The 23493-nt window shown below is 34.8% G+C and overlaps 3 protein-coding genes across 6 annotated transcripts in view; 2 read left to right on the forward strand and 1 right to left on the reverse strand.

Annotated features, from left to right (window-relative positions):
• The window catches only part of LOC119369102 (callose synthase 7), a 33483-nt gene that overhangs the window by 4010 nt on the left and 5980 nt on the right, over nt 1–23493 (forward strand). The window contains exons 7-36 of one of the 3 annotated variants that reach the window (XM_089720648.1): nt 53–142; nt 367–458; nt 541–664; nt 2114–2248; nt 3939–4015; nt 4094–4181; nt 4870–4992; nt 5057–5174; nt 5901–6232; nt 6368–6420; nt 6740–6800; nt 13208–13289; nt 13372–13421; nt 13501–13587; nt 13736–13843; nt 14055–14149; nt 14234–14315; nt 14409–14566; nt 14752–14875; nt 14994–15097; nt 15207–15315; nt 15402–15553; nt 15856–15965; nt 16045–16164; nt 16262–16330; nt 16433–16619; nt 16713–16824; nt 19360–19482; nt 19565–19683; nt 20795–20878. In XM_089720648.1, coding sequence (XP_089576774.1) covers nt 53–142; nt 367–458; nt 541–664; nt 2114–2248; nt 3939–4015; nt 4094–4181; nt 4870–4992; nt 5057–5174; nt 5901–6232; nt 6368–6420; nt 6740–6800; nt 13208–13289; nt 13372–13421; nt 13501–13587; nt 13736–13843; nt 14055–14149; nt 14234–14315; nt 14409–14566; nt 14752–14875; nt 14994–15097; nt 15207–15315; nt 15402–15553; nt 15856–15965; nt 16045–16164; nt 16262–16330; nt 16433–16619; nt 16713–16824; nt 19360–19482; nt 19565–19683; nt 20795–20878 — 3368 coding nt within the window. Of the gene's footprint in view, nt 1–52; nt 143–366; nt 459–540; nt 665–2113; nt 2249–3938; nt 4016–4093; nt 4182–4869; nt 4993–5056; nt 5175–5900; nt 6233–6367; nt 6421–6739; nt 6801–13207; nt 13290–13371; nt 13422–13500; nt 13588–13735; nt 13844–14054; nt 14150–14233; nt 14316–14408; nt 14567–14751; nt 14876–14993; nt 15098–15206; nt 15316–15401; nt 15554–15855; nt 15966–16044; nt 16165–16261; nt 16331–16432; nt 16620–16712; nt 16825–19359; nt 19483–19564; nt 19684–20794; nt 20879–23493 lie in introns of those variants that run through there. The other 2 variants (XM_089720649.1, XM_089720650.1) reach the window with 2 other exon arrangements.
• On the reverse strand, nt 11052–12407 carry LOC149496914 (uncharacterized). Its single transcript, XM_089720380.1, has 2 exons — nt 11187–12407; nt 11052–11120 (listed from the first exon to the last, which is right to left on the reverse strand). The coding sequence occupies exons 1-2, from the start codon at nt 12405–12407 to the stop codon at nt 11052–11054; spliced, it is 1290 nt and encodes a 429-aa protein (XP_089576506.1).
• LOC149496915 (uncharacterized) lies at nt 20888–23424 on the forward strand. 2 transcript variants are annotated; one of them, XM_089720651.1, is made up of 2 exons: nt 20888–22773; nt 23013–23424. In XM_089720651.1, exons 1-2 carry the CDS (start codon nt 22080–22082, stop codon nt 23039–23041), a joined length of 723 nt encoding a protein of 240 aa, XP_089576777.1. In that variant the 5' UTR covers nt 20888–22079; the 3' UTR covers nt 23042–23424. The 2 variants fall into 2 exon arrangements, with proteins under 2 accessions (XP_089576777.1, XP_089576778.1); XM_089720652.1 differs by having other exon boundaries at nt 20888–22701.

Consider the following 23493-nt stretch of genomic DNA (forward strand, 5'->3'; position numbering starts at 1 on the left):
TCATTTTTTCTAACTCCATGATATTGTCTTTCTTGTTTTTTGGGGAACGAAGAGAGGAAATGTTGCTAATCAGAGGGAGCATCTTATATTGCTACTAGCCAATATTGATGCAAGGAAAAGGAGTCATGAAAATTATTCTGTGGTAAATCTTAAATGAAAATTGCTGTTTTCTAGCTCTTCTCAAAGATATTCTACTATTTTCTCTGTAGTCCTTTTCAAAGATGTTATGCTATTTTCTGTGGTAAAATCTTAAATGGAAATTGCTGTTTTCTACCTCGTTTCAAAGAAATTCTAATATTTTCTCTGTAGCCCATGTGGGTATCCTGGTATATTGTTCATTGAAAATTGATTAGGAACTTATTGCAGCTTGATAGTAGTACCATAGAGCAATTGATGGATAACATATTTAAGAATTATCGTTCATGGTGCGATTATTTGCGATGTAAATCAAATCTTAGGTAAGTGATTTGTCAATTTTAGTGTTTCTTGAATTACAATAGGTATGACAACTTATCAGGTGCTTTACTTTTGACTCTGCAGATTTCCTCAAGGTTCTGACAGACAACAATTAGAGCTTATCTACATTGGACTTTATCTTCTCATATGGGGTGAAGCTTCAAATATAAGATTCATGCCAGAATGCATCTGCTATATATTCCATCACGTAAGTTTTTATTTTACTTTCTTTTAATGTTGGGTTTGATTATCTGTGGGCATCTTTCTCTTTGTATTTATTTTTCAAGCTTAATGATTGTGAATTATGGGAGATTCCCACATGATTCAAATATACCAGAAATAGTGAGCTGTGTTTCTTTTGCATGTTATTTGTTTCCATTCATGACCTAATAGCTTTAATTTCATTCGTCGTGCCAATTGTTTCAAGGATTAATAATTAAAAAAGTGCTTAACTGTTTTCCAAATTGCAACTATCACTCGTACTGTAGAAATGATTATTTTTTTGGCTTGTACCTCAGTTTTTAGGGTGGCATCTTTGACAAGTCAAGGCAATCCATTTATTAAATTGAAATATATGCCCATAGAAGGTTGAATCTATGATAGTAGGTAACCAAATATATCGTGTGCATTATTTTATTGTTTTATACGTTGATGTTACTTGTTTGAAATGGATTTAGGTGTGCTATAGGCTAAAATTTTGTTATTTCTTGTGTAGGCACAAAATTGCGAATTTAGAATGATTTTTTCCCTTCTTCCTCTTGTTCCTTTTTCTTTAAATTTTTGCTTTAAATTAATCTGCGCTAAGCAAAATTTGATATTTGTAATGAGCACAACTCTCTTGAATTGAAAAAATGTTTACAAATGTTACTTTTAGCTCGTTGCTATACCATGTACTGTAATGGCCATATTGTTCATTGAATTTTTGATTTTTATTTTTTATTTTTTTTTGAGGTATTAAAGGGTTTTAAATACAAAAAAATCTTGTTTAATTTTTAGATATTTTTAGATAATGATTGAAATTTGTATAATGTAATTTTGCATATTATACAAATTTTTATGTTTTTTTCAAAAATATGGAATTAATGCTTAATCAAAGTTCATATTTTAAATGAAATGCATATATATGCTAATTTATTTTCTAGGATGCATCATTAACTTTTAAATTTAAAAAACTTATCTAAATGATTTTCGTTATTCTATTCTTTAAGTTTGATAACTTATCATCAATTTGACAACAAAATAGCTTGTTTTTTTTTTAATCATCAAATGACTTATAATATGTTTGTACCCTTATTAGAATGGACTGTTTTTTTTTTTTTTTTTAAAATCCATAAACCAGACATTTTAAGTTGAACATTGAAAAGCAAATATGTAGGCTGCATTTGCTTCAAGGTTGGAAGTGTGCTTCCCTGTCTTTCACTTTTCATTATTTTGCTAAATTCTTTCTTAGTCATTCTATGTGAATTCCAGAATTGTTTGACACTTACTTTATAATAAGGATCTTTCCGGCAAAAGGAAGTGTCAATTCTCTCTATAGCACTGTTCCAAGCTTATAATAGAATAAATTTCATAAGTATCCTGTGTGGATCCAATACATTAACCCTTTTTGTTTCACATCGTCAACTATTAATGCTGATTGTTTTCCTTTATTTACAAGATGGCATATGAGGTGTATGGAATATTATGTAGCAATGTGCATCCTGTCAGTGGAGAAACATATGAAACTGCAGCTGTTGATGAAGAAGCCTTTTTGAGAAATGTTATAACTCCAATTTACATGGTTTTGCACAAGGTAAATTTTAAATTCTAGCATCTTCGAATTCAGAAGTTCTTTTTTAATTAGTTAGGGAACAGGTTAGTATTTTTGGCTTCAGTATGGCATATACTTTTGAAGCTTTTAGGGATCTTTCTCTAAGCATTACCTGACTGGAATTCAAGGTGTTTCTTTTTAGGTTGCTTTTATGTTATTATTTGCAGTTGTTTGTGGAATCTTTTATGATGAACCCTTATCCTTGCGGAGTATTGTGCTCCATTCTTTGTGATACAGTTTCTTCTTCATCAAAAACATCTTCAATAAAATCTATTGCTTGTGTAATCTCTTCTATTGTCCTTTGTGGCAACCGAAGAGGGAGCTTGAGTTGGGTTATATGAGGAATTTCAAGAAAACCTTAATATTGCTTGAATAATGGTCAAGGGAAAGAGAGAAAGAGACAATAATTGTAGATGTTTGGCTCCTAACAAGCCTGCATCCTCTCCTTAAGGGCCTCCTTGAATTTCTATCCATCATACTTGATCTTATTCACTGTGAAGATGTGAAGATCAAATCCTTACAAATTACACTTGCCCCAAATTGCTAACTCTAGCAATTTGTTTTACAATATTGCACAAACAACCAAATGCAGTTAATACCTCAGCAAACACTCTCCAATTAACTTATAACTTGAGATACTACACTCAGTTTCAAGCTCACTTGCAATAACAGGGTCAATTAAAGTTGAGAGAGAGAAGTAGCTGAAAACTAGTCGGGGCTTTAAATTAAGTCTCAAAAATTGGTTGCTGTAACCTTCTTTAAGTTTCTTAACTTGGATATTTGTGAGTTCTAACTGAATTAGAGCTGTTGGAATGTATTAAATTTAATTTTTCCCATTCAACCTCCCACAGCTAGTCATCATGGTATTCTGGAAAGATTGATTTGACGTGTTGATTCTCAATTCAATGCGTTGAAACCTAGAATTGACACATTCAATCCTAAGCCCTCATCAGGCTAACTGGTTTTGACATGTTCGTTCTCAAATTTGACACATTGATTCTAACAAGGAAAAATTTTTGGACCAAAAGATCTCCTATGGACTTATAGAAGGAATTTTGTGTGAGAGAAGGGGTTCCTAACATCCAAGGCCAGGACTTATAAAATATTGATTTGATGTGTTGATTCTCAATTAGATGTGTTGAAACCTAGAATTGACATATGGAATTCTAAGCCCCTAAAATAAAGCATCAGAGCTAACTGGTTTTGATGTGTTTATTCTCAAACTTGACATATTGATTCTAACAAGGAAAAACTTTTGGACCTAAAGGTCTCCTGTGGACTTATAGAAGTAATTTTGTGTGTGAGAGGGGTTCATGATTTCCAAGACCAGGTCATTGTGCCACGCAAGGCCTAGAAATCAAGTTTACAATAGAGATAAAGTACAATTGTAATTGAGCATACAATTAAAAATATTTTTTATAGCTCTTGGTGATTTCTTATCCTTGTATCCACTTGCTTTGAAAGAAATAAGGAGCCTGTTGACTTCCCCAGCTCAATTTGTTGGAGGTCTACAATGCTTGCAAATTTACATCTTAAACAAACACTTGATTTTCTATTACTAGCACATCTAATTACTTATTATCATCAAAACAATTTGGTGTGAAACTTTTGGGTTCAACATCTTTATTTTCCATTTTTATTTTGAAAAATGAACTTATTTCATGTGAAACAGGAATCTAAAAGAAACAAAGGAGGCAAGGCAAGTCATTCAAAATGGAGAAATTATGATGACTTGAATGAGTACTTCTGGTGAGAATCTTGAACAGTAAATTCTGTTTGTATTCCATCAGATCAGGCCACTAGCTGAACTTTTTCTATGTGTTTCAGGTCTGATAAATGTTTTAGGCTGGGGTGGCCAATGGACCGTAATGCAGATTTTTTTGTTCATACCGATGACACGCTGCATACAAATGAGGTTTGTGTCTGTCTCTCTTCCTGGGTAAAGTTTTTGCATGTATTCCTGGTAATCTTTGTGAAAGGACGTGGATGATTATGACTCAAAAAATTGGAAATTCTTTTGTCCAACTATTGTTTATCCATGATTTTGTAGTATAATGGTCAAATGATTTTTCAGCTGGTTACTTTTTTTTTGCCTAAAGTATTGTACAGCGATGCTATTATGATTTATAGTTGCTAAAACGTAAATGTTTGATGTTTTATGCTTTTGTAAGTCCTTTCTTTTTCTTTCTTTTTATCTTTTACCTTTGTTATATCTCCTCCAATGTTATTGTTTCCTTCTATCCTTTAATTTTTATCTTGTCAAATAAAATTTAAAAGGTGAATATTTTGCTTAAGTCAAGGGGTTTTTGTTTGGTTTGATTCTTCAAAAGGTATACATTAATCAGTCGTTGTGAAAAAGAAGCTAAACAAGGCTTTGTCTACTAATTGGTGTGTTGTGTATGACAAATATAATTCTCATTTTCTTTTTTCTTATGATTGATTGCTCGAGACTCCAGTAATTTTATAACATTGAGAAGCTGCAGATGGGCATGCTGGCCCAGTCCTGAATTCAGACCAGACCAGACTCTTCTTTGTTTGAGCTGCTCCCATTGTCCATATAGTTAGAGTTCTTAATGTTTTTGCCTTAATGTGATTTTTTACAGAGATCTAACCAAGGGAATAGTGGTAAGAGGAAACCTAAAACAAATTTTGTTGAAGTCCGCACCTTTTGGCACCTGTTCAGAAGTTTTGACCGAATGTGGATATTCTTTATATTGGCTTTCCAGGTAAATTAAATGTTTGTCAGTAATATTCTCAAGGCAAATCAATTGTATCCGACTTTTGTTTCAGGCTATGGTTATCATTGCATGGAATTCGTCTGGGTCAATTACTGATTTTTTAAGTGAGGATGTATTCCGAAGTGTTTTGAGCATTTTTGTCACTTCTGCTTTTCTCAATTTTCTACAAGGTATCTCTGAAATTCTGGTTAAATTCATCTTGGCCTGTTCAGTTATCTGTTATCAGCTTGTTTAGTTTTGAAAATTTAACCAAAATATCAATTCATTTTTTTAAATAGTTTGTCATAATTCTTTAAATTATTTCTCTTAAATGAAACCATTTAGAATTCAGCTGTACGTCCCAAGAATCCGATCCCTCTTATTTTCTTTTTCTTTCATATCTGTTTGTTTGTTTTCTATACACTCAGGAGCTCATGTTTATGGCATTCTTTTGATTAGTATTTAGAAATTACTTTTTTATTTTTCTTTTTTTTTCCCAACTCCAGAATGAATCCAACTTGAAAAATCACCAATCTGTTTTATGGCTTTAAAGAAAATCAAATTAAAAGCCAAGAAATTGAAATAACTGAAATAACTAAACTTTTAATGTTGTTGTTCGATTATATAATTTATATATTATTCAGTGTAATTTGGTTATTCATTTCACTCAATGTCATTATTGTAGCCATACATTATACTCAATTCAGTTTACTGGAACTAACTGAATGCACCCCCCCCTATATCTGGACATCAACTAGATCAATGAGAGCTTTGCAATTATAGTAATTTCTGCTATTTGTATTTTTGTTTTAACTCTAAACAACAGTTTCAAGCATGGTAGCCAGTTATATTTGGTTTTGGTGATTGACCGAGTTGCTTTTGGTGTTTCTACATCTTCTTTGTCATCTGTCTTGCAGCTGCTCTGGATATAGTTCTTAGTCTTAATGCCTGGAGGAGCTTAAAAGCCACACAAATACTGAGATATCTTCTGAAGTTTGCAGTAGCAGCTGCGTGGGCTGTAGTTCTTCCAATTGGTTATTCCAGTTCTGTGCAGAATCCAACTGGCCTTTTGAAATTCTTTAACAATTGGGTTAGGGATTGGCAGAATCAGTCACTTTATAATTATGCAGTTGCAATTTACTTGCTACCCAATTTGTTGGCTGCTCTACTGTTTGTGCTTCCACCTTTACGGAGAAGAATGGAGCGTTCAAATTTTCGGATTATTACATTTATTATGTGGTGGGCTCAGGCAAGCATACTTATGTTGCTACTTCTGATTAGACAAACTATTTTTCTGGTTCAGTTGATAATTTTTAGTTCTGATATTTTCTTCTTAAAAAATTTGACCTGGGTATCTCTTTATGTGCAATTTTCCATGCTGCAGCCAAAACTATATGTGGGAAGAGGCATGCATGAAGATATGTTCTCACTTTTGAAGTAAGATAAATAAGTGCTTTTGTCTGTAATGATGTTTTTAGTTCGGGATTAAGGGCTTTGTTGTTGTTGTTTGTAATTATGTTTCCCTTTTATTTTATTATCGGTTCTTTTTCTTTTTTTTTCCCCTTTTTTTTTTTTTTTTTTTTTTTTTTGGGGGGGGGGGGGGGGGCTGTTTGTGATTTGCAACAAGGAAGTTGCTCAATTTGGTGATAGTTTTGGGATGATTTTATGTTTCTAAATTGGGATGTCTAAAATGCATTGATGCTGCTATACTCAGGTTTTTTACTTCCACTAACTTATTTTCATTTTCCCATGCTAGGTATACATTGTTTTGGATCATGCTGCTAATGACCAAGCTAGCATTTAGCTACTATGTTGAGGTTTTTACTCAAATATCTATCTTATTTTGATATCCCCAAGCATACAGCTCTCATGCTAACCTGGGTTCAAAACTTCAGATGCATTATGTCTGCACGCATTGGTACAACCAAAAACAATTTCTACACTAAACTTCAAACATTTTTGTAGTGCACATTTCTAGGTATTTATAACAAATTCAATTAAGTTTATGCAAGTCAGAAGTTGATAAAGAAGGTATCATTTTATGCCATAGAAATTGAAAATTGGCTTATGGAATAGCTCATTTCTTGATAGGTGCTTTATGCATAAATTTTGAATTATGAATTCATTGTAAAATGGGCAATTGAGGATTAGTTCATGCTTGAAGGAACATGAGAAGGAATAGTATTCAAGCCACTAAGTGATATTACATGTTTCCTAAATATATCCTCTTCTGTCCTCAGAAATAAATACCTTACTATGGGCAATTAGAGGTGTGAGTGTTGAACTTTGCTGACACTGAGCTGATGCAATTTAATCTATCTTCAAGTATTTTAGTAAATTCAAATTGGCCGCTGTCTCAATTAAAATTTGTGTAGTATTTTTTTCAATTTTTTTTGGAAACTGTTAAGAATCTAGGCTCTAGAAGCAATTAGTCAAATTCAACTAACAATTCATTTAATAATTGGGCTTACAATGAGTTAGGCTCACCTTTAACTCAAAATAACCAGTTTTGGTTGGTTCACCTTCCCTATTAGCATTTACTCAATTTATATTTATCTGGGGGATTACCTGCATACTTCTACACTCCCCCCTCAAGTGACAATTAGGTCAATTGACAAGTATACGATGGCCCAACACGGGTCCATCAACTTATGACTCAAATGGGAACTTCCCTCATGCAATACAGATTCGAGTCCCAGTTTCTAATACCGTGTTAAGAATCTAGGCCCAAGGAGCAATTAGTCAAATTCAATTAACAATTCATTTAATAATTGAGTTTATAATGAATTGAGTTTACCTTTGACACAAAATGGCCTAAGCCATTTTGGTTAGTTCAACTTCCTCATTGTAAACGAATGTGTAAAATTATTATTGTATATTTTTCATCAATAGGGTCACATATATATACATATACAGGATACTATAAACCTATTAGGAATCTAACTCCTAACAGAACTCTATTTACAACTAGTCCTTAACACTCCCCCTCAAGTTGGAGCATAGATGTTAATCATGCCCAACTTGTTACAAAGATAGTTAACCCGAGGTCCATTTAGAGCTTTTGTAAAGATATCTCCTAACTGTTCACTTGTTTTAACATGCCCTGTAAAGATAACACCCTGTTGTATCTTTTCACGAATGAAATGACAATCAATCTCGATATGTTTTGTTCGTTCATGGAATACTGGATTTGATGCAATATGAAGAGCAGCTTGATTATCACACCATAACTTTGCAAGCAAGGACGACTTGAAGCCAATTTCCTCTAACAATTGGCGAATCCAAATTGTCTCACAAGTAGATTGTGCCATAGCTCGATATTCTGATTCAGCACTCGATTGTGAGACTACATTTTGTTTCTTGCTCCTCCACGATATCAAGTTTCCACCCACAAAGACACAATATCCTGAAGTTGATCTTCTATCAATCTTCGAACTTGCCCAATCCGCATCCGAAAAACACTTAATGTCCAAATGCCCATGATTACTGTAAAGGAGGCCACGACCTGGATCACCTTTCAAGTTGCACAAAATTTGTCCTAAAGCTTCCTAATGAATAACAGTAGGAGAAGACATAAACTGGCTTAAGACGCTCACAGAGTAAGCAATATCTGGACGTATTACCGTAAGATAATTCAGTTTGCTCACCAATCTTCTATACATCTCAGGATCATCAAATAGCTTACCACCAATTGAAAGTTGCAAATTAGGAGTCATTGGAGTACTGCATGGCTTGGCACCCAACTTTCCAGTTTCCTTTAGTAAGTCAAGGACATACTTCCTTTGAGATAAGAAGATGCCTCTCTTACACCTAGATACTTCTATACCCAAAAAATACTTTAACAATCCTAAGTCTTTTGTCTGGAACTGAGTCTGGAGGAATGACTTGAGTGATGTAATGCCTGCAGAATCACTCCCTGTAATAACAATGTCATCAACATAAACCACAAGTAGAATCAAACCAGTGTTAGTACTTTTGAAAAATACAGAATGATCAGAAGTACTCTTCTGCATGCCAAATTGGTGAACCACATTGCAAAATCTACCAAACCAAGCTCAAGGACTCTGTTTTAGGCCATAAACAGATTTTCGAAGTTTACACATTTTACCCAACTCCCCCTGAGCAACAAAGCCTGGTGGTTGCTCCATGTAAACTTCCTCCTGAAGATCCCCATGAAGAAAGACATTCTTAACATCCAGCTGATGTAAAGGCCAGTCAAAAGTAGCTGTTAAAGAAATAAACAAACGAATAGAAGACAATTTGACCACAGGAGAAAAAGTATCAGAGTAGTCAAGGCCATAAATCTGAGAATAGCCCTTAGCAACTAATCGAGCCTTGAGACGGGCAACAGATCCATCAGGATTCATTTTAACTGTGAAAACCCATTTACAACCAATAGCTTTCTTACCTGCCGGGAGAGGCACAAGATCCCAAGTACCATTAGTATCTAAGGCAGCCATTTCCTCTTTCATTGCTGCACACCAACCAGGATGGGACAAAGCTTGGACAACAGTTTTAGGGATAGAGACAGAGTCTAGGTTACTTATAAAACAACGAGATGAAGGAGAAAGATGATCATAACTAACAAAAGAAGAAATGGGATAGGTACACGTGCGTTTACCTTTTTGCAGAGCAATGGGAAGGTCAAGGTCTGATGGAGCAGTGGATGGCAAAGGCTCAGGTTGAGTGGAGGGAACCGGATCTTCTGTTGAAGCGGTAGATAGGGGAAGTGAGTCAAGAGTTCCTGGTCTCCTGGAATAAACCTGTTCAAAATGAGGGCGGACAGATGCTGGTGCAGGAGGGGGAATAGGAGGAGCAGACTCTGTAGCAGGAGCAGGTGCAAGTCCAGGAATAGGAACAAGAGCAGGAGCAGGAGAGCTAGGAAATTGTTGGATAGCGTAGACTAAAAACTCATCATCCTCCCCCACTTTTATATATAGGAGAAGGAAAAAATGGAGTATTCTCAAAAAATGTGACATCGACAGAAATAAGATAACGGTCAAGATCGGGAGAGAAACAACGATATCCCTTTTGATGCCGAGAATACCCAAGAAAAATACAACGAAGGGATTTTGGATCTAATTTGGAAACCTGTGGACGAACATCACGAACAAAACAAGTACAACCAAAAATACGAGGTTCAATAGGGAATAAAAGTTTAGAAGGGAACAAGACACTATAAGGAATTGCACCATTAAGCACAGAAGAAGGCATGCGATTAATCAAAAAACATGCAGTAGAGACGGCATCCGCCCAAAAATGTTTAGGGACCTTCATTTCAAATAGGAGTGCCCTAGCAACCTCAAGAAGATGTCGATTTTTTCTTTCTGCAACCCCATTTTGAGAAGGAGTATCAACACAAGATGTTTGATGAAGAATACCATTCTGTGACATATAAGATTGGAAGGAACTAGATAGATATTCTTTAGCATTGTCACTTTGCAATGTGCGAACAGAGGTATTAAATTGATTTTTAATCTCAGCGCAAAAGGAACAAAAAATAGAGAATATCTCAGAACGATTTTTCATTAAAAATAACCAAGTAACAAGATAATAATCATCCACAAAAGTTACGAAATATCGAAAGCCTGTTTTAGAAATAACAGGACATGGACCCAAACATCAGAATGAACTAACTCAAAAGGGGATGAAACCCGTTTATTGACTCGAGGAACTAAAGGTAAACGATGATGTTTGGCAAATTGACAAGATTCACATTCTAAAAAATAGAGAATATCTCAGAACGATTTTTCATTAAAAATAACCAACTAACAAGAGAATAATCATCCACAAAAGTTACGAAATATCGAAAGCCTGTTTTAGAAATAACAGGACATGGACCCCAAACATCAGAATGAACTAACTCAAAAGGGGATGAAACCCGTTTATTGACTCGAGGAACTAAAGGTAAACGATGATGTTTGGCAAATTGACAAGATTCACATTCTAAAATTGATAAAGACTGAAACTGCGGACACAACTTCTTTAAAGTAGTCAATGAAGGATGACCCAAACGACAATGAACCTCAAGAGGAGAGAGCACCAACACAAGCCAGAGATGACGAAACTTATTCATCCAGAAGATAAAGGCCACCAGACTCACGTCCTCTACTAATAATCCGCTTTGTCAAAAGATCCTGAAACACACAATAGGTAGGATAAAATTTAACACAACAATTCAATAGACAAGTAATTTTGCTAACAAATAATAGATTGAACGAAAAACGAGGCAAACAAAAAACAGAAGACAACGGAAGAGATGGGATGGGACTGGCGGTGCCAATACACTTGACAGAAGATGTGGACCCATCAGCTAGAGTAACATGACGATTAAATTGTTCAGGTTCTTTAACTAAGGATAAGAGACTAGGGTTACCTGTCATATGATCTGTGCAACCAGAATCAATGACCCACTCTGATGAGGTAGACATAAGACATGTAGTAGGAGTACCTGAATTGGCAGCAGCATCAGCAATTGAGGAATCAGTAGACTTAGAAGAACGGTATCTAGAGAGCTCAGCAAACTCCGCAGCAGAAATTGTTACAGTGTTCTCAGAAGAAGTAATTGCAGAATGTTGAGTGGCCATATTTGCCCTTGGGGGCTTATTTAGCAGTTTCTTACAATACCGTTTAGTGTGACTGGGTTCATGGCAATAATGGCAGATAAGAATGCTTGCCTCCTGATTAATTGGTCCATTACTACGGTTATGTCCTCCTCTTCCTCTGTTTCCTGGCTGTCTAACTATTTGATTACGACTCACAAGGGCACCATTATCATAAGGGGAAGGGGTATGAGAACCTTCAGTACATAGTAATCTAGCAAAAGTCTCCTGAAGAGAGGTAATGTCACTGCCTGAAAGAACCTGTGATTTGGCAGTTTCAAAAGTCAGAGCAAGACCTGCAAGAAAACTCATTACAGCCATTTGTTCTCGCCGAGTCTGTTGAACCTTCATATCAGGGCTGAATGGCAATAAAACATTAAGTTCCCTATAAATCTTCTTAAATTCCATGAAATAAGCTGTGAGAGACTTATCTTGCTGGTCGGCCCGACAAAATCTTTTGCAGACCTCATACATACGGGATAGATTACCTTTTCCCGAGTACAAAAATTCAAGATAATCCATCAGTTCCTTAACAAACTCACAATGATTAATTAAACCAATTGCCTCACTGTCAATCGAATTCCGAAGCTGTAAAAATAATCGAGCATCCTCTCTAAGCCAGATTTGCCTAGCAGCTCCTTCAGGTGGATCATTGGTCAAGTGGTCATCCTTATCCAAACTACGAAAATATATACGAACTGTTTTACTCCACGCTAGAAAATTAGAGCCAGTAAGTTTGTGTTCCGTTATTTTATTCAGTAATGGCACCACATCAGTGATAACAGATTTCGATTCGGAAGTCCCCGGTGGAGTAGTCGTCATGATTTGTGATGAAAAGCTCAAAACAAATGTAGCACAGCAATGGGAAACTACGATTCTTGGTAACTTGATAGCAGAATTGCAAAGAGACAGCAGCACAATATAAATTAAAAAATCAGAATGGACGCTCCCTCACGCGCCGGCGCGTGAAGAAGGACAGAAAATTGGAGTGGCGCGTGAAGCCCACTCGCGCGGATTCCGGTGACCGGATTTGGAGGGAGAGCCGATCGGCGGCCTGTCCTTCTTCCTTGGGTGGTGGTGAGATAGAAAGACCAGCCTATATGGGTGACTTAGACTGGCAGTCACCAAAAATTACACTCTGCCTGTAGTTTCAACGCTAAATAGAGCAGAGAAAGAAAAAAAAATAACGAGCCCAGGGGGCTCTGATACCATGTAAACGAATGTGTAAAATTATTATTATATATTTTTCATCAATAGGGTCACATATATATACATATACAGGATACTATAAACCTATTAGGAATCTAACTCCTAACAGAACTCTATTTACAACTAGTCCTTAACACCCATCATATGCCATTTACTCAATTTATATTTATCCAATGTGGGAGTACCCACATACTTTTACAGAAACTCTTTATTCGCACACTAATTTAACAGGAAACATAATTAAACAAACTAGTAAATTCTGATAGGTTCCTAATAAACAGACAGCTTTAATTCTTTTTAGCCATGCCTTGGATGCGTTAGATTCCTATTTATTTTCATGTAGAATGCTTATTTTCTTGTAGTATTTCTCATATATATGTTATTAACTAGTAATTTACATATTCTGTCATTAGATACTTCCTTTGGTTGGGCCAACGAAGTTGATCATGGATATGCATATTGATAATTATCAATGGCATGAGTTCTTTCCAAATGGTAATATTTCATTTTTGTGACTTTCTTTCCTTTTGTGTCGTGTCTATAACTGCACCAAGCTTATGTTTTGAAACTTCTGTAGTTACGCATAACATCGATGTTGTTATTGCTATATGGGCTCCAATTGTGCTGGTAAGTGTACTGCATGACATTGTGACATTTGAAAATTCTCTGACTTATGCTTTGGTAATGATAGTATCTCTTGTATTAGGTTTATTTTATGGATGGACAAATATGGTACTCCATCTTTTCTACTCTTTTTGGTGGGATTCATGGAGCCTTCAGCCATTTGGGTGAGGTAATTGGCTGTTTTGTTGCTCCTACAATTAAATAGCAAATATAATCTCTTGTATTTATCCTGAGGTTTTATTTATAATATATTGTACAAATATCATTGATCAGGGTTTCAATCGTCCTAATAGCACTAAACTTTTTGCAATGCCCAGATACGAACACTTGGAATGTTACGGTCTAGATTTGAATCTGTGCCTTCAGCTTTCAGTCGCCGTCTTGTCCCATCATCAAATGATGATACTGATAGGAAATACTTGGCGGTAGCAATTCTAACTGATACACCTGTTTGATCTTTGTTTTCTTTAGTTTTATTATATGTTCCAGGTGCAGCTACATTTTATATAGAAAATATATATATATATATATATATATATATATTCAGGAAATTTTTTAGTTTTCTTTGTCTATTTTGTATAGCACTTGATTAGAATATTTTTGTTTTGTTGCCTAAGTAGCATTTCTTGATGGCAGGATGCGTCCATTGAAAGAAAAAATATTGCAAACTTTTCTCTGGTGTGGAATGAGTTCATCAATTCTATGAGAAATGAGGATTTAATCAGCAACCAGTTGAGACCTTTACGCAAAATTTCTTCAATATGTATGATGTATCATACTTTCTGTTCCTAATAGTTTTTGTTCTTACTTTGCAGTGAAAGAGACTTGCTTCTTGTGCCTTATTCTTCAAGTGATGTGTCTGTTGTCCAGTGGCCTCCTTTTTTGCTTGCTAGCAAGGTGAAACTGAAACTGTAACCCATTATTAATGTTAATTTTATTACTCAACACAAATCATTTATAACTTATTTCCTTGTTTGGTTGACATGTTAGATTCCAATAGCATTGGACATGGCAAAAGATTTCAAGGGAAAGGAAGATGCTCACTTATATAAGAAGATGGATGACTATATGCATTCGGCAGTAACTGAGGCCTACGAATCATTGAGAGACATAATATATGGCCTTCTGGAAGATGATGCTGATAGGGAGTAAGGGGCCTTTATCTTATAAGCTTCACACCTATTAAGAGCCTGTGATGCAACCTGGGGATACCTGATTGTCAAAAATTTAAAAAAAAAAAAAAAAATGCTGTCATAATTTTTTTCCCTCCATAGAAGCCTCATAACAGTTCTTTCTGTTTTTGCTTGCTTTCTCTGCTTTTCTTCTTAAATAGGATTGTAAGACAGATTTGTTATGAAGTGGATAGGAGCATACGACAACATAGATTTTTGAATGAATTCCGAATGAGTGGCTTGCCTATGCTCAGTGAAAAGTTAGAGAAGTTTCTAAAAGTTTTGGTAGAATGCTTTCTTTGTGGTTCCTTTTTTCCTTTTCATTTTCTTGTATTCTAATTCAATGAACTTATCATCATGGTCATTATCAGATTTATCACTCATGCTAGTAATATGTTGACAGCCATCTGGTTATGAAGATGTTGATGCGTACAGATCTCAAATAATAAATGTTCTCCAGGATATTATAGAAATTATTACTCAGGATATCATGATTCATGGTCATGAGTAAGTTCTGAAAAATTTCAAATATGCTGTGGATGTGAAAATTGGTTTCAGTATCTTGCTAGAATAACCGTCATAATTATATTGTTTTCTGTGTTTTCTGTTGCGGCAGAATCCTAGGAGCCCATCCTACCACTATAAATGATCATAATAGCAAGAAAGGGCAGAGGTTTGAAAAGATAAATTTTGGCCTTACACAAAACAAATCTTGGAGGGAGAAGGTAGTCTTGATACTCAATTATGGCCGATATCACCTTGTCATTTTGTATGCAAATCCTATGTTAATCACATATACATCTCTACCAAGGTTGTTCGGCTTCATTTGCTTTTGATCACAAAGGAATCTGCTATAAATGTACCTTCAAACTTGGATGCTCGCCGCCGTATCACTTTCTTTGCAAATTCCTTATTTATGAACATGCCAACAGCTCCAAAAGTTCGAGACATGCTCTCCTTTAGGTCAGTGATTACAAAATCATTCTTTTAGGGTGATGACATTATAGATTGTCAAATGGAAATAGATGACACATCGATAACATTGATAGTGGGTTATAGCTGCAATATTTTCAAAAGGGAAAAGATGATATATGAAAATTATGTTCTGGTATGTTTACAATTAGCCATTTGCTTTGTAATATATATATGTTACATAATTGGATTACATGCTTCCATACAGAGATTGTCCATTGGCCAGAAAACAGATGGTTACTTATTTTTCAATTTTTTTTCTGACACTAAAGCATTTTATGATATATGGCTAGTGTTCTGACTCCATATTACAAAGAAGATGTTCTATATTCTGATGATGATCTTCACAAGGAAAATGAGGATGGCATAACAATGTTGTTCTACCTTAAGACAATATATCGTGGTAAGTTGAAGATCCATTGCTGCATCATTGCTCTTTTATTTTTCTCCTAGGTTCAGCTTACTAACGCCCCAACTTCCAGATGAATGGAAAAATTTTGAGGAACGAATGAATGATTATGAACTTAATTACTCTGCGAAAGAAAAAGCAGAGTGTCTTCGTCAGTGGGTATCCTACAGGGGGCAGACTCTTGCTAGAACAGGTTTGAGTAGTTTTTATTTATGCCCTATCTTGACTTGGTTTCATGTTCGTTCTGCATCTCACTTAACTAATATCATCTATCTATTTATTTCCACCAGTGAGGGGAATGATGTACTACAAGAAAGCTCTAGAAGTTCAATGCTCCCTGGAATTCACAGGTGACAATGGTTTGTGATTTTGCACAGATATTTTGATGCAATAATGAATATCAGGGGTTTGACTATGTTACATTCTCTGTATAATAACCTAGATGGTATTTTTGTGGGCAGCAAGCCACACTAAGGAATCAAGTGAAACCTATCAGTTTCATCAGAAGACTTTTCTTGATCATGCACAAGCTCTGGCTGATTTGAAGTTTACTTATGTTGTTTCATGTCAAGTTTATGGGACCCAGAAAAAATCTGCTGATGCTCGAGATCGAAGTTGTTACAGTAATATTCTTAATCTCATGTTAACGTAAGTCAAAATCACTTTTGCATTTCGTTTAAGCAGTTCTTTGCTCAAATCTGAAAGTTTGATGGTATCTTTAATTTTGCAAATTTGCTTTAGGTATCCATCACTACGAGTTGCTTACATAGATGAAAGAGAGGAGACAGTGAATGGAAAATCTGAGAAGGTTCACTACTCTGTTCTCGTCAAAGGATGTGATAAGTTGGATGAGGTATGGAAACTAACTCCTCTTTCATGCGGAATTTGTTTGCTTCACATTTTATCTGTTAAAGTTTAATAGTTTTCGGTGGCAACTTCCAGTTATATGTATCAATTTGATACTATAGTTAAGCATTGTGAATTTAACATTTTTCTTTGAAAAGACACCTGTGGAAAGTGATTAATTGATAGATGCTTGATCACTATCTTTGGTGTGAACAATGCAAAAGAAAAATTAAAAAAAAAAAAAAAAAATTGCTTCTTAAGTGTGAATTTTGTTGAGCAATATGCACAAGTTCATTAGTGCTATGGGTGATTCATTTTTCCTACTTTCTAATTGAAATCTACAATTTATTTGTCTCTGTAAATGAGGAAGCAGAGATACATTAATTGAATCAAGTTTTTTCTTTTCTTCCCTTTTCTCTGTTGGAAAAACAAGAAATAACTTGTGTGGGTTGTAGGTTTCTAAGGCCATGTTCGGCAATATTTGCTGTTGTAATAGCTGTTTTACTAGCTATTGACTATTAGATATTAACTATTTGTAGTCAGCTGTTAATATATTGGTTTAAAGTAGAAGTTGTTTAGTAAAAATAGATGTTCGATTAGCTGTTAAACGTAAAATAAATTTAAAAAAGTCAATTAATTTTGTTAAAATGTTTCATAAAACACTCCCTCGCAATCTCTAAACGCTATTATAAATATTATGTTATCGAATAATATAATTAACAAAGTTAGTGTCTTGATCCTAGCTAAAGTGTTAAATGCTACCTTAAAAGTTGTTGCTAACAGAGCCTAACATCTAATTTTTGGAAACGAAAAGGTTTTGTACCTTAAACATTTTTTTTTTAATATTTTTTTTTTTATATAAAAGGAAGCATAAGCTAATTTTGAAAGGCTGCTCAACCTGGCAGGCAATTGGCACTAACCTTTATTATTCTTATCTGAAAAGAAACTTTATTAAGAAAGGAGGGATATCATATCATGGAGGGTAAGGTATCCTCTTGTGCCATCGAACTCAACAGGAAGCAACAAATTAAAATTAGATTAACAAAGCAGATCTCTACAATTCAAGCTGATAACTATAAATGATGTTCCCTGGAACTACATGCCCAGAAAAGCCAATATATATATTATATCACTCAAGGAGGAAAAAAAGAAAAAGAAATGGAGAGGGCAAGCCTGTTCTCCTGAACTGCATTATGTTCAGTATCAGAAGTTTGAATTCTTATTTGTTTTAAAGATGGTGCAGTGGTGACAAGGTTATATTGGAATACATTTTCCAAGCGTGTCAATCAATATTCCTGCTAACACCTTGATTTATCTTTGATTTTTACTGGATTTTTAATCAGGTTTGTAAATTTTTTTGATTATTTGTAAGGTTAAGCGCAATGATGCTTACCTATCCTTTATTGCTTATTTTGTTGGACGGGTGAATAAATCACTGCTCTAAGGGAGATTTATTCTTTGAAATGTCTGCGTTGTTGTTTATTATTTTATTTTACTCCATTGACTGGGACCATTTTAAGTGGTTTAAAATCTAATTTATAGAAGAGCATCAGCTAATAGATGAGAAGCACTGGCAAATCATTGAGGATGTACGGTAGGACTCCTATATTCTTTCATGATGCATTGTCATTACTGTCATGGAAGGTTGTTTCTTTATGGGATTGTCGGTGTTGTGAAATTCCCATTCAGATTTTTCTTTTTTCAGGTGGTGATTGCATTGACCCAATTTGTTCTTTCTGGATTCTTGATTATATTCTCTTTTATATTGGGAGTGAAGTGATGGAATAACTACAGAAAATTGAGAGAGATGTCAGTGAGTGGTATAGGAGATACATTTAGATACCTAGTGGATTCTGAGAAATGGTTAATCATGCTTTACTTGTTGAAAATTTGTGAAATTATAAATAAATGGTTAAGAGATCTTGAATTGCAACTTGTTTGCATAAGCTCAAATAGATTTTAAAGATATATTCAAGTAGATAGTGTATACATTAAACTTGTAACTCGTATGAATAATCATCTATTTCAGTATATTGAATCAATGACAAGAATATATATACAAGTAATCCCTATACTATTTAGGAAAACAAATCCTAGTCTAATAGAGGAAATCCCTAGGAGCATGGGTATATACATAACTCTATATATACTTCCCTTAACAAAACCCAAACTTTGTTAGATACCTGAATTTGTTACATTGTTATGAGGATCCATAGAGAACTCTATTTGATTGTATTTATGAGCTCTCCAAATTATAGTAATTTCTAGCTGATCTTGAATCCTAATGTACTTTAGGCATAGACTTGGGTTAGCAATCTGCAACAATCCCCTGGCCTCTAAAAATTACCAATGGCTGAATTTTGATAATTTGGCAGTCAGTTGATTGGAATTTTTTTTCTAACTCTAACCCAGATGCATCTCCAAATTTTAGGAAAAAAATTGTGATTTAGTTGACTGTCGATTGCTATCATTTGCAAGTTGCTTTGTATTTCTTGTGTAAATCCGAAAACCTCATCTTATTGTGGAGTATTTACATGGCTAGGAAATTTACCGAATCAAGCTCCCAGGTCCACCAACTGAAATTGGTGAAGGGAAACCTGAAAATCAAAATCATGCCATTATTTTCACTCGTGGAGAAGCCCTTCAGACTATAGACATGAATCAGGTAGCTTCCACTCTTTTTCTTTTTTCCTTTTCTTCTTAAATTGTGTTAGAAAGAAATTCATTGGGCTTGATTTTGTTTGCAGGATAATTACTTTGAAGAAGCTTTTAAAATGAGAAATGTGTTGGAAGAATTTATAAAATCTCGTCGTGGGCCACGAAAACCTACAATTTTAGGTCTAAGGGAGCACATATTTACTGGAAGGTCAGCCTATTTTTGAAATAAAGAAAGTATTTTTTTCACACTTTTGCGCTTTTATGGCTAGTTATCGCTAGATAACGTGATTCAGCACGTAAAATTAAACTTTTTAACACTTTAGTTTGAAGTTATTTGATAACTTCTATCTACATATTATTAAAGTTGTAATTCAGTTAAAGTACTCTAGATCAGTAGGTAAAAGATTTTTTTAACTTAAAATTTTACAAATTGAATCTGCTCAGTATCAGGCTTTTAAACAACTTTGAATGTGCTCAGCATCTTAACTTTCTTCGTGTAAAGCCTCATAAAATTGGTCCTTCGATTGTATGAGTAAAAAAAAATCAGACAAAAAAACTTCCAACCATTCTAAATATACAAATGAAATAAGGCCTCGCAAAATATAAACTATTGCTAATTCAAATAAATTATAATCCCATCTTACTAAGAATAAATAATATAATAAACATCCTTATGAGCATGCTAATCCATTTAAAACAAAATAAACCATAACAAAAACATAGGTCTAAATTCTAAGCATTTGCCTGAGTGAGTGGTTAGTGATTCATTGATAGTTGATATGTCATGACTGTAAGCTGATATCTTGTTGAATATTATTTTTGACATTACTAAATTTGTTATGGTGAATTACTAGAGCTTTTTAGTGTCAAAACAACTACAGTGTGATAGGAAAATGATCCAAATGGAGTTAATTAAATATTAGAAGGTATGCATTTAGCTAATAAAAGTTGATTTTTATGTATTACCAAATAGGTTTACTTAGCTACTGAGGTAGCAAATAGCTATTTCCTGCCCTCCGACAAACAAAACTAACACCCCTACATATTTTTATTTTATTTTGTATAGAACTTTATTTATATTTGCGTTCTGAAAAATCAATTATCAATTATTTAACAAGAATATTTTGAATCTTTCAGGTTTAGAACTCATTATTAATTATAGAATTATTTATTTTTATTTTTATTTTTTTTGGAGAAAAGCCAGATTGAACTTGAAACCAAGTTTTGAGAATTTGATGTATTGATTTAATTAGTACCCAAATAATGCCTGCCCTTTGAAGTTAGCATGCATGCTTATTTCTTTTCTTTTCATTTCACAGTGTTTCATCATTAGCTTGGTTCATGTCCAATCAAGAAACCAGCTTTGTAACTATTGGCCAACGTATTTTGGCTAATCCATTGAGGTAAACTCACTAATGATTGGGATGTACATTTGGATTGATCCTTCCTCTTGTTAGAATTTTTTTTTTTTTTACTGTTTCTTTCCTATTGTTTCTTCTTGATTATAATTTTCAAATATGAGAACATGATTGTGAACTCCTACAAGCAGATGTTTATCACTTTAGGGGAGAAAAATGAAAATAAAAAATTGCTCTTGGGAAATCAAGTCTCATTTTATGCTCTCAACTTTGGATCCAACTATCAAATATATTGTTCTTTTTTTGTTACATTACTGTTAAGGATTAGTTGTAAATAGAACTCTGTTAGGAGTTAGATTCCTAATAGGTTTATAATATCTTGTATGTGTGTATATATATGTGTGTCCCTGTTGATGAAATATAATAAAGAAAATATTTTTCCACAATAAACTCACATGGTATCAGAGCCTTTGGCTCGTTAAACCTTTTTTTTTTTTTCCGTTTGCGTTGAAATTCCAGCGGCTGTTAGTCTCGGTGACAGTTCTAGGGTCACCGTTTTGTCTCACCGCCTACCTCAGAAGGTTCCCCATCTGCCGATCGGTGTTCCGTCCAAATCCGGTCACCGGATTCCCTGCGCGTGGGCCCCACGCGCCGCTTTTGTTTTCTGCTACAGTACCATGCGCCGGCGCGTCTGGCTGTTTCCGGCGATCGGAAATAGTTCTTTGGCTTCGTTTCAACTTCAGCAATCTACTTAGGTGGTTGTTTTTCCAACCCGGCGAAGTTTTGGTAGGGGCGTTCTCAGTTTTTTGTCAATTTGGCGTATCAGGTTACTGTTTGCTTTTGAAAGGCTATTTTTTTTTTGGTATCTCTTTCTGCGTTGCTGGTTGGGTGTTCAGTTTTTATTAATCATTGATCTTGAATCTACAGATTCTAAAACTACTATTACTGAATTGATCCCAGCAATGAATAAAGTCACAGAAAATAAATTAAAAGGACCTAATTATTTAGATTGGAGTAAGACAATTAGAATTTATTTGCGGAGTATTGAAAAAGATGATCATCTAATTGATGATCCACCAACTGGTGACACCAGACAACGTTGGCTCAGGGAAGATGCTAAGTTATTTCTATTGATTTGCAATTCTATTGACAGTGAAGTGGTTGGGTTAATTAATCATTGTGAGTTTGTTAAAGAATTAATGGATATCTTGAATTCTTGTACTCTGGAAAAGGTAATCTGTCTCGTATGTATGAGGTCTGCAAAGGATTTTATCGAGCCGACCAGCAAGATAAGCCCCTTACAGCCTATTTCATGGAATTTAAGAAGATTTATGAGGAACTTAATGTTTTATTGCCTTTTAGTCCCGATGTTAAGGTTCAACAGACCCAGCGAGAACAAATGGCTGTGATGAGTTTTCTTGCAGGTCTTGCTCCAGTTTTTGAAACTGCCAAATCACAGGTTCTTTTAGGCAGTGATGTTACCTCTCTTCAGGAGACTTTTGCTAGATTGCTACGTACTGAGGGCTCTCATACCCCTTCCCCTTCTGATAATAGTGCCCTTGTGAGTCGTAATCTGGTATCTCGGCAGCCAGGAAACAGAGGACGAGGAGGAAATAATCGTAGTAATGGACCAATTACTCGAGAGGCAAGTATTCTTATCTGCCATTATTGCCATGAACCTGGTCACACTAAACGGTATTGCAAGAAACTGATCAATAAGCCACCAAGGGTAAATATGGCCACTCAAGATTCTGCAGTTCCTTCTTCTGATAACACTGTAACAATTTCTGCTACGGAGTATGCTGAGCTCTCTAGATACCGTTCTTCTAAGATTGTTGATTCCTCGATTGCTGCTGCTGCCAATTCAGGTACTCCTTCATGTCTTATGTCTACCTCATCAGAGTGGGTCATTGATTCTGGTTGCACAGATCACATGACAGGTAACCCTAGTCTCTTATCCTCATTAAAAGAACCTAAACAATTTAATCGTCATGTTACTCTAGCTGATGGGTCCACATCTTCTGTCACGTGTATTGGCACTGCCAATCCCATTCCATCTCTTCCATTGTCTTCTGTTTTTTGCTTGCCTCGTTTTTCGTTTAATCTACTGTTGGTTAGCAAAATTACTCGTATACTAAATTGTTGTGTTAAATTTTATCCTACATATTGTGTGTTTCAGGATCTTTTGACGAAGCGGATTATTGGTAGAGGACGTGAGTCTGGTGGCCTTTATCTTCTGGATGAACAAGTTTCGTTATCTCTGGCTTGTGCTGGTGGTCTATCTCCTCTTGAGGTTCATTGCCGTTTGGGTCATCCTTCATTGTCTACTTTAAAGAAGTTGTGTCCGCAGTTCCAGTCTTTGTCAATTTTAGAATGTGAATCTTGTCAATTTGCCAAACATCATCGTTTACCTTTAGTTCCTAGAGTAAATCAACGGGTTTCATCCCCTTTTGAGTTAGTTCATTCTGATGTTTGGGGTCCATGTCCTGTTATTTCTAAAACTGGCTTTCGTTATTTTGTGACTTTTGTGGATGATTATTCTTGTGTTACTTGGTTATTTTTAATGAAAACTCATTCCGAGATATTCTCTATTTTTTGTTCCTTTTGTGCTGAAATTAAAACTCAATTTAATACTTTTGTTCGCATATTGCACAGTGATA

The sequence above is a fragment of the Jatropha curcas genome, chromosome 4 (genome assembly GCF_041381405.1).
Source record: "Jatropha curcas cultivar XTBG-Jc1 chromosome 4, XTBG_Jcur_1.0, whole genome shotgun sequence".
Taxonomy (NCBI): Eukaryota; Viridiplantae; Streptophyta; class Magnoliopsida; order Malpighiales; family Euphorbiaceae; genus Jatropha; species Jatropha curcas.

What these genes read in the sequence shown, in the direction of transcription:
- LOC149496915 (XM_089720651.1), top strand. Translation starts at nt 22,080, where the DNA reads ATGTATGAGGTCTGCAAAGGATTTTATCGAGCCGACCAGCAAGATAAG. An exon ending in TTGCACAGATCACATGACAG is followed by an intron (nt 22,774 to 23,012) that starts GTAACCCTAGTC and finishes TGTGTGTTTCAG; the next exon opens with GATCTTTTGACGAAGCGGAT.
- LOC149496914 (XM_089720380.1), bottom strand. Translation starts at nt 12,407, where the DNA reads ATGACGACTACTCCACCGGGGACTTCCGAATCGAAATCTGTTATCACT. An exon ending in TTTCGTTCAATCTATTATTT is followed by an intron (nt 11,121 to 11,186) that starts GTTAGCAAAATT and finishes TGTGTGTTTCAG; the next exon opens with GATCTTTTGACAAAGCGGAT.